Source organism: Ornithodoros turicata, chromosome 2 (genome assembly GCF_037126465.1).
Source record: "Ornithodoros turicata isolate Travis chromosome 2, ASM3712646v1, whole genome shotgun sequence".
Lineage (NCBI taxonomy): Eukaryota > Metazoa > Arthropoda > Arachnida > Ixodida > Argasidae > Ornithodoros > Ornithodoros turicata.
The window spans coordinates 135,278,530-135,288,488 of record NC_088202.1 but is presented as its reverse complement, the minus strand read 5'-3'; the positions used below and the strand labels follow the sequence as shown (position 1 = coordinate 135,288,488).

At 44.9% G+C, this 9,959-nt stretch overlaps 1 protein-coding gene across 1 annotated transcript; it reads right to left on the bottom strand.

Moving 5' to 3' along the window:
• Positions 1-626: 626 nt before the first annotated feature.
• Positions 627-8,408, bottom strand: LOC135386173 (uncharacterized). Its single transcript, XM_064615940.1, has 4 exons — positions 8,246-8,408; positions 6,200-6,705; positions 3,055-3,449; positions 627-2,178 (listed from the first exon to the last, which is right to left on the bottom strand). Exons 1-4 carry the CDS (start codon positions 8,270-8,272, stop codon positions 1,133-1,135), a joined length of 1,974 nt encoding a protein of 657 aa, XP_064472010.1. The 5' UTR covers positions 8,273-8,408; the 3' UTR covers positions 627-1,132.
• Positions 8,409-9,959: the final 1,551 nt, after the last annotated feature.

The window sequence follows — 9,959 nt, the reverse complement described above, 5'->3', positions numbered from 1 at the left end:
GAATTGGAATATATATATATATTCCAATATCCCATCCATATATATTCCATCGTTCGGAATATATATGTATATATATCACTTTTGCCGAGATCCAATCACTTGCAATACAGCATATGCTGAAGAGAACTTCTTAGGAGGGCATTAGCAAACTCCTAAGGCAATGTCTTAATTAAATTTCAATAATTAAGTGTTTAATTATAAAAGCTACGAAGTTGTCCCAATGAGAACATCTGGTCCCTTCGGTCACCTGATACCGGAGCCGTTATCGGAACAAAAAGATAGATCACCCGCAGAAACTTCGTGAACGAACACCATTTTTTTCTTTATTTTGTTCAGTGCGCATCTTCGGAGACGCGTACGTCTTTCCTTCACCCCGAATGTGAGAGGGTGAAGGAGCAATGCCGCCTCATGCGTCGAAGATTAGCTTGCGGAAACAAAACAAAAACAAATGTATCGCGTGACCCAAATGGCCACATAATTTATTTTTACGCTCACGTGTTCAGCGTGGATGTAGACAGCTGCTATAGCAGGACAGAGATATACCCATGTTAACGTCACCTTTCTGTCTTTTACAAAATCGACAGCTGTCAAATGGCCACAATTTATTTTTACGCTCAAACCCTACACGCAGTCACTATTACCAGAGTATTAGAAAAGTATTACCAAAGTATACCAGAGTGCAGCTTGTGACCACACACAGCAGTCCATACTTGAATTGTGATTACTTGAAATGGAAGTGCTTATTGGCACGTGTTAATGCATTAAATGCGTATTATAAATAAGCACTGCTTACATAGCACAGCAGAGCACTGCACACAGCATCTGGCTGCGTTCCTCGCAGAATGTACGTCAGCCGGGAAGCGCTGCCACAGGATATCGCATGTCCCGACACCTGCTCGTACCCAGTACCTGTTCGTCGTGCGACAATTGTGCGACGATATGAGCAAACAAAAATATTTTTATACAAACGCCCTGCGAAATCACTGTCAACCAGCCAGCCCTGCTTCGCAACCCGCAATTTTTATGTCGCATGGGGGCTGAAAGACTATATAAGGAAGTAGAGCTTTCACGAGTCTCATACTTGCAATAAACGTTTGTAGATGCAGAGTAACACGCACACGTAATGAACTTATTATCTGAGTCGCCGTGACAGGCTGCATTTTTTGCTAGGATTCATGTTACTATCGGCAGCACACTCAAAAGTTTCGGCGAAAGACTGCATATTCTTGACGATGTCATGACAGACGGCGTTCTTCTCCGTGCCGTCTAGGCCGCGCGGGGCACACGTCTTCAGGCACGCTGACACGAAGAACAATTTCCGGGATGACAGCCTCAACACCGGCAAGCGTACTGCCTGCTCCGCTGAATGTTGTAGGTAGGCTTTGTGGGCGACGTGCAGTCCCAGCAACCAATCTCTCTGTTGACAGGTCGTCGTACCTTTGAAGGACACGAAACCCTCAACCAGAGCAGTGGCTATAAGGTGTCCCAGGCCAGCGTAGTTTACTGCAGCCAGTAAGTCCTCGCGGAATAAAATGTTATGAAGCAGCGTCGCTGACACGCCGACAACGCGGGATTTCCGATTGACTGGAAGTCCCCTAGCGGTCGTAAAAAACAGGAAAGTTCCGGGATGATTCAGCTTCCATATCGTCCAAGATTTGCGCTGACGGAGCCATGCGCCCAGAAAACGTTCGCCAACATTAGGCACGACCGACCAAAACGTTTCCAAGTCCTGTTTCGTTTGGAGACCTTCAGGGAAGCCAAGCACAAAGTTCACCTTCGCCACGTTCTCTAACGAAGCTTGCTGGTCTACAAGTGTCGATGTCGAAATCCACGCCAAAAGGCCATTTTGAATGACAGATGCTAGGGTTCCCACAGATCGAAGGGCGCTAGGAGTGACAAGGCTGTGTGAGTAGAAGAAGCTCATGGAGGCAACTTGACTCAACATTTGATCACAGCGGGCGTAGTAGATTGAATCCTTGTCGTCACGAAGCTCGTTGTTGACATAGGGACCAAACTGACGAATGATCTCCCACAGGGCCAATAGATTGATGCGCTGGTTTGATACACCTTTGAAAACCCCTTCTACAAGGTCTATCACTTTATTTGATGTCCTGACGTAGTCGTTCTTTGTGTAGTGTGGCGATGCATACTTATTGATAGCATCAAGCCAGGTAGGCGCTGAAAAAAAAAAATATATATATATATATATTTTCTTTGTATTAGGTTAGCACAAGCGCGGGGGCGGGGGGGGGGAGGGGCTGCCTAATGTGTCTGTGACATTAATAAAATTCATATAACTCAACAAAGGCTCCTAAAGGTAGTTGATACCTTTAAAGGTATCGCACATTTAGCTAGTGTTTTTTAATTATTTTATTATGTGGACTTCCTTGGGCATGAGCAGAGAAAGATTGGTATAGCAGACCGATGGTTAATCGCTTCCTGTTCCCCGTGTCAAGGAAAAGCTTGAGAGAACATGAGAGAACTGATGTTCTGAGGCTGGAACAGCATGGAAGGGACAAATACATACAAAGCCTAAAAATTGCCTAAGAAATTAACGACGAAAGATGAAAGTCACTTAAGAGGTTAGCCATCTGTAGGACACGAACCCACATCTTCGGGATTACCGGTCCAGGGCTCCACCAACTGAGCTAAGCTAACACGCCTCCCCAGCGATTTCCAAGGGTGCGTCATCTGAAGGGACAAACCAGGCACCCTCTCTCACTCATCCTCCTTTCACTCTTATATTTTTGCTCACTCATACACACATTCATACGACGGGATCGACGCAAGCGGCAACTGTTGAAGTGAGAGAGTGAGAGAGGGTGGCTGGTTTGTCCCTTCAGATGACGCACCCATGGAAGTCGCTGGGGAGGCCTGTTAGCTTAGCTCAATTGGTAGAGCCCTGGACCGGTAATCCAGAAGATGTGGGTTCGAGTCCTACAGCCTGCTAACCTTTTCAGTGACTTTCATCTTTTATCAAGGAAAAGCTGCTCACAACATTGTAGCGACAGTACAAACTTATATTTACTCTATTTTCACTGGGGAAGACCATACCTAAGCGTGTGATCGGAACCCTAGTCTTCCGTGCCAAGGATGTTGCCACAGTCTGCATAACCTGGCGAACGATGGTTTCACTTCCAGTTATATAGGGCTGCAGTGAAGTATCGACACCAAACACAGTCAGCCGTTTGTCGTAGTAGTTGACATCTACTTTGGAACTGCGGCGAATCCAAGACTCGTACTGCCCGTTGTAATTCAAATGCAGCTCCCGCTGGCCAGAAGGTGTTAAAACCCCCGCAGCTGGTATTGCAATCTCAAAAAGGACGTGCAAGCCGTAGTGCAAGGATAACTCGAAGAGGCGACCTAAGGGATCGGAAGCGTCTGCACCACTTAATGACATCCTTTGGTGCGCTATAAAACTTAGAAGGTCCGTTGGGTCGTTGACATTGCTGCAGAATAAAATGCGCGCCATCAGAGTCAAGTTAAACTAAATCTCTAAACCAAATGAGACATACAGGTACTAGTACGGCGTCTAAATACAGGCACGAGTACAGAGACAAAGCGAGACAACAGTGACAGAAACGAGTACAGAGAAAAATCATAATGGAAGGTAAAGAAGCGCCACAAAAACACAAACAGAACGATGAGGAGAGATAACCGAGCGCACAACCTTTAATGAATAACGAAACAGACACAACATTGATTGATCCTCGACATGGCAACACACTGAGGACATTGACACTTGGGCACCGGAACATCAGAACATCTGTCCGCCGCCTCGCTTTCCTGTGACGGTGTTGAACTGGGGTCGATCATGAACTATTATTGAATTTGTTAGACTTTTACGGCTTCAGGGGGCATATATAAACTTTTTTTTTGGGAGCTATCTTACGGGACGCCAGATAGCTTGTCACAGTTAGCAGAATGACGTCAAAATAATCGGAAATGAAAATTGGAGTACAGCAGGGGTCAGCCATGGGACCGGTATTCTTTTTCTTGTACAATAATAGCCTCCCGGACAATGCTTTAAAGGTACTCAGGCCATTTCTTTATGCTGACGATACGTGTTTTGCACAACATCCTCTTTACAGGTCCTGCCACATTGTGCTAGTAATATATATGTCTCTCTCTGCGTGTGTGCACCTCACTGATTGATGTAAACGTATGGTGCCTTGTTATAGTGTATTGTATTGTATATAATATGTATAGTGTATAGTATGTGTTATAGTGCTACAATGGAACTTATAATGCACGAATTTCTGTTACTGCTGCCAATTGTCAAATGTGAATTTCTTGTAGTAGACCCATTACTAGCATAGGCTAGGGGACCACATAGCTTTCTTGCGTATTTTACCTAGCAAGGTGACGGAATAAAATGAAGGGATGAAAAGTTGGCGTGAGTTCATTAGGGGTGTTTACAGCGCATTCCGAGAAACGGCGTTGTTCTGGCCCGGATCTCTCTCTCATACGAGTATACACGCATCATTCGACCGTCACATGCATCCAGCTGAGCAATGTGTCGTACGAACAGAACAGTTATCACGAATCCCGTAATCCAGGTTCGTTGAGGAGAGAAAATTCCAGAAAGATTAAGAAATCCAGGAGGGAAAATGAGAACCGCGAATACAGAAGCTCATGCGGTTCTGACGTCACGGCCCTCGCCGACGCCAGTAAGGCAGAATAGAAGTCACGTGTTTAGAGCCACCATTGTGAATGGACGGCGCACTGAGTTCCAGCTCCAGGACGCAAAGCATGCCAATTGCTCTTTATCTGACTTTGCGACCGCAACTCTGTTTTCTTAGGGATAACAGCATTTGAACCAGTACGTGATTGGTCACTGCGTTGCACGTAACTATAGCATATGACCAAACTACGTCAAGCTGGAACGTTTCGACCTTAGCGTCCATTAATTGTGTGTCGGCCAAAGTTCTACCCATGTGACAAAAATGCACTGGACACATTCTGAAACTGTTTTCGTTGTACGTGAGTAAGGCGGCAACCGCATGGAGCAACTTTTGCCAACTGAATCGGGCCAACGGAGCGCCAACTCAGCGTGAACGGAACGGTATCGAAGCATGCAACCGCATGGAACAGAATGTCCACGTTGAGATTGTCATGGTGAAGCGTCCGCCTAGCGTTTACCACCGCTTGTTGCACGCGATGTAGCAATGCTTATTGTAGTAAACTGCTGTACGCATTGTTTAGTAACATAAATGATATTTTAGCGGTTCTTGAAAAAGTACGGTGCTAATAACATCTAGAAATCAGTGTTTACAAGAAATTTTGAGATACGAAGAGAATGTTGGCTTATGAGTGCTTCTAGCAATGCTCACTAAAGAAATATCAGACTGCATTTTTATTACCGTTATCTCCTCACACATTTCCGATTTGGCATGTGCCACAAATAACATTTTGATGTTTCATTTAGTCACCTTCGCTTTGCACGCACCTTGCCACCTCCTGGCAAAGGATATATTTTAAGTTGATGTCCTTATACTGAACAAGTTCAACGTTCCAAAGGGGTGGCCTCTTCGAAACCTGCGATATCCACGTCGAAGTCCGCGCGTGTCCTTCTAGGAGGCAGGGCGAAGAGGGCAAAGCCCCCTCCCCCCCAGCCCCCCCCCCAAAAAAAAAACGGTCATAGGCATGATTACAGGTGACTTTGTCACGTGCTTGTGGCATTTCCTGTGAAGCGTGTTTTCATTGGCGCACACGGTTCCGTCGGGTGGTGTCACTTCCTCTCCTCAGACTAAATATCTACCCTTGGCAGAAACCGGCTCATCGGTCCGTCGTCTATTATTAGCTTAGTAGGTCACCATTCCTCTCAAGTTCTGCTGCCATTCAGTTGGCAAAAGTGCTCCATGTGGTTGCCGCCTAAGCGTACTGCATCGTTGGGCATTGCGATAAATGCGTTGAAACGACGTAAATTTTTGGCGACACTCATTTGATATCCCATTCAAACCCTATTTTTATTCAAGGCCCTCTAATGTTTTCTGAAATTGTTTAACAGTTGCTTTGTTACTGTGGTAGTTATCTAATGTCAGCAGCGTGAATCAAACACACTCTGGCGGTCACGTGGTCGCGTCACTGTCACTGTCTTCTCAAGCGAACCTACGCGGTCATATGCCCATTGTAAAGATACTGCTCTCTAATATGTATACAAATGTTGTTTGTACGTACAATATGTGCAGGTACTCACTTCGTACGCGTAGCTTTGCAAGCTCGCAGTATGGCCACTGCTTTCTGCTCCGGCGTTTGTCCCGTCTTTGGTATCACCATGGCCTCCGCCCATTCCCGCGCCTTCCTGTTCACATCCGCTTGCAAAGCCCTGAGCATTCCTCTTCCCGCGACGTCATACCGACCACATACGTACTCATAGAAGTCGTCACACGGTTCTACATGCTCACTCAGCATGCTCTGCAGTAAATTGGACATCATACTACAACCCCTGGTGAAACATACGTTCGCGGGAGGAGGGTAGGCGAAGTAGGTCCGTGGGGTGGTTGTCGTTGGCTTGAGTCCAATGAAGTCCCTGATGGTCTTTGGTGAGATCACAAATTGCAGGAACAAGCTCGTAAGTACGGCTCCCAGGGCAATCCCAGTGGCCAGGCCGCACGAGCAGATGGGCAGCATAACTTCCATGATGTATTCTCGGAGGGCTTGCCAGTCATAAGACTCCTCTTCGTCGGGCACCATTTCGAGTTGCTGTTAGAATAAGTACGTTCGTCAAGCAATTAAGAACAAACAACGAGAACTGCCTTGAGTTGTTTGATGTTATTAGTTTAAGAAGATAGGATAGTAAGAATTTAGGTAGATAATCTGCTACTGTACGCATATTTCTGTGACGTTGTTTAGCAAGGCAAGCAAACCAAGTGGCCAACAGATGGAAATTACCCACGGATCGACATTGCGGTATTAGGTGTACGGGTATAAAAGGAGGTACACCAGCAAATAAACGCATTCACCGTGGCAGCTCTCTGGAGTCTGCATCATCATCTTCAACACAACACTGGGCTTCGTTCATCTTACACGCCGATGGAGGTACAGTTCGCATCACAGTTAACTTGAACGCCATCACATCCTGCGGACCCTTATGGTGTTTAGTAGAAATATCGGCGGATGATATTTTGTTCACCTATTTACAGTTAGATGAACGACATTCGTCATGAAGGAGTTTTTTTTTCCGCTAGCCGCTGCCAGTGTGATCTCTTTCCGCTTCGCAGACTGGAGCGGTGTTCAAGTTAAGCTTGACGCGAGTCGTACGAAATACAACGTGTGACCCGTGGGTTTCAATGTATGAGGCGGCTGACACAGAGACGAACGTTCTGCACTTTTAGTCACGGATCCAGCCGTTCCACTTTACCACAGTCGTGTCTTACTCGGACTTGAGAAGGGTTGAGGATTGGGCTAGTTGGTAATGAGACGTCTGAACTGAGAGCGCAAGATACACGGACAAAGAAGGGTGTGCCAGAACCTGTGCGCCCAGAAGGTGACACGTGTGCTCTGAGGGGGTTTCTGCTTTTTTGCTCATTTTCTTCAATAAACTTACTTGGAAGTTAGCGCCCGTCCTGTTCCGTTTCTCCGTTCTTTGTCCGCGTATCTTGCGCTCTCAGTTCAGATTACTCGGACCATAGCCTGTTCCAGAACACTTTATTGATGACGACGGCACTCGTGCTGTACATATGCGCCATAGTGGCGACACCACATATACATCCCCGTAAAATGATGAATAACTTCTCTGACGCGTGCTAAACGTATATTCGAGTCAAACAGAGGATCTTCAGCTTGACAAATTCGAGCTCACATGAAAGAGCGAGTTCGGATTTCGAACGTGAAACAACGTGCGGTTGAAATGTCATATAAAGTAACATGAAGTGATACAGCAACCGTACGTAATTAATCTACTAAGGTAATAAGCACGTTCATGGGGAGCAAGGAATTTTATTAATAAAATGAGCCCTAATATTAATCATACTAATACTGTGATATCAGCATTACTCAGTCAATCCAGGCTAGAGATACAGCGTCGTATGATACGACATCCGGAATAATTTATACGGGGCGAAAAATAACAATACTACGAATCGTAAGTATAAAATAATGCACACAAATTGTTTGACTACATGCACCGCACGACGTCAACGTCAAATGTGGTAGCGGCACACCACTCACAATAACGCGGTTACCTAGCACACTCCGGTCCAGAAATGCATCTAAAACTTCCGTCTTTTCCAAAGTTACTAACCTCTGCACTTTCAGCATTGGAGCTCATCTTGCTACGTATTTCGCTGTGTGTTACTTGAGCCACGAAATACGTTGTTTCCCCGTGAAGCTGTTGGATTGTAGAAGGATTCCGTAGAGCACAGAACGACCAGTTCCTCGAGCAAGATAGAACACATTGTCTTCCTCATCCAGCGAACTTTCATCCCCAAGCGAACTTTCCATCTCCTTCAAGTCTCCGTCTCTTTCGTTTTCTTTCTTCTTTCTTCGTTGCTATTTTTTTTCCCTTTTCCCTTCTTTCTTTTCGTTTTTGTTTTTCCTCCTTTTTACGGAGAATCACCTTTTCCTATTCGTCCTTTCCTTTCTATTTATTCTTCGTTTTCTTTTGATTTTTTTTAATGGAATAGCATGCCGACCTTGGTCTGGCAGACCTTTCCATTCAATAAATATATATCCCCCCCCCCCTCCTTCAAGTAGCGCGAAAAACTACGAAACGAACCATTCTACGAATGAAACGCACTGACAGTGTCAGACTGCTATACGCTGGAATAAATATCATCCCACTGGAGCGGGCGGGGCAAAACCGGAATTTAAAAAAAAAATTCGACTATTTCTGCTTCGACACTGTGCATGATTTTTGTTGTGTCTGCGGCTATCCGTGGAGGACTTCATATTTCTGTAAAAAAAGGTGAGTTTCGCTTGGCAATTTTCGAAGTTCAATTGAAACAAATAAATTCCCTCAATTAAAAATTCCCCAAAAGCCTTCCTAAAAAGGCGGCAAGAGAGTTTCCAGAAAGTAATTGCCGAAAGTCCCACAATCCTCCGGCGAGTACGTCGCCCGTTAGAATTTGTTATCACTTTAGGTGAGGCACCCTGTATATTTATGTGTTTTATGTGTTCGTAAATTACATATGTGTGGGTGCTATATGTTTATGACGTATATGTATATGGGGTGCGCATTTGTGACTATGTATACAGGGTGTCCACGCTAAGTATGAACAGATTTTTTAAAAATATATATAACACTTTTTCCAAGATGAAATCAATTGCAATATAGCAATGCTGAAGGGCACTCCCTAGCAGGGCATCAGCAAAGTCCAAAGGCAATGCCTTAATTAACTTTCAATAATTAACTTTTTAATTATAAAAGCTACAAAGTTGTCCCAATGAAAACATCTGTTCCTTTCGGTCACCTGATATCGTAGCCGTTTTCCGAACAAAAATCCGTTCGATAGATCGCCCGCAAAAAAAAATCGTGAAGGAACGTCATTTTTTTCTTTATTTTGTTCATTGCGCTTCTTAGAAGACGCGTATTTCCTTCATCCCCAACGGGAGAGGGGGAAGGAGCACAGTGCCGCCTCATGCGTCGAAGATGAGCTTTAACTTGCGGAAACAAAACAAAAACAAATGTACGGGTGACTCTATCGGAACTGGCCTTATCTTGGGTTGCATTTTCTGTTTCCTTTTAATCTTTTCCCAGGACGCGAGAGGTGATAGTGTGCTCTTTCTCCCTCTCACATTGGGGGTGAAAGAAAGACGCGTCTTCTAAGAAGCGCAATGAACAAAATAAAGAAAAAAATGGCGTTCCTTCACGAATTTTTTGCGGGCGATCTATCGGACGGATTTTTGTTCTGAAAACGGCTACGATATCAGGTGACCGAAAGGAATAGATGTTCTCATTGGGACAACTTTGTAGCTTTTATAATTAAAAAGTTAATTAATGAAAGTTAATTAAGACA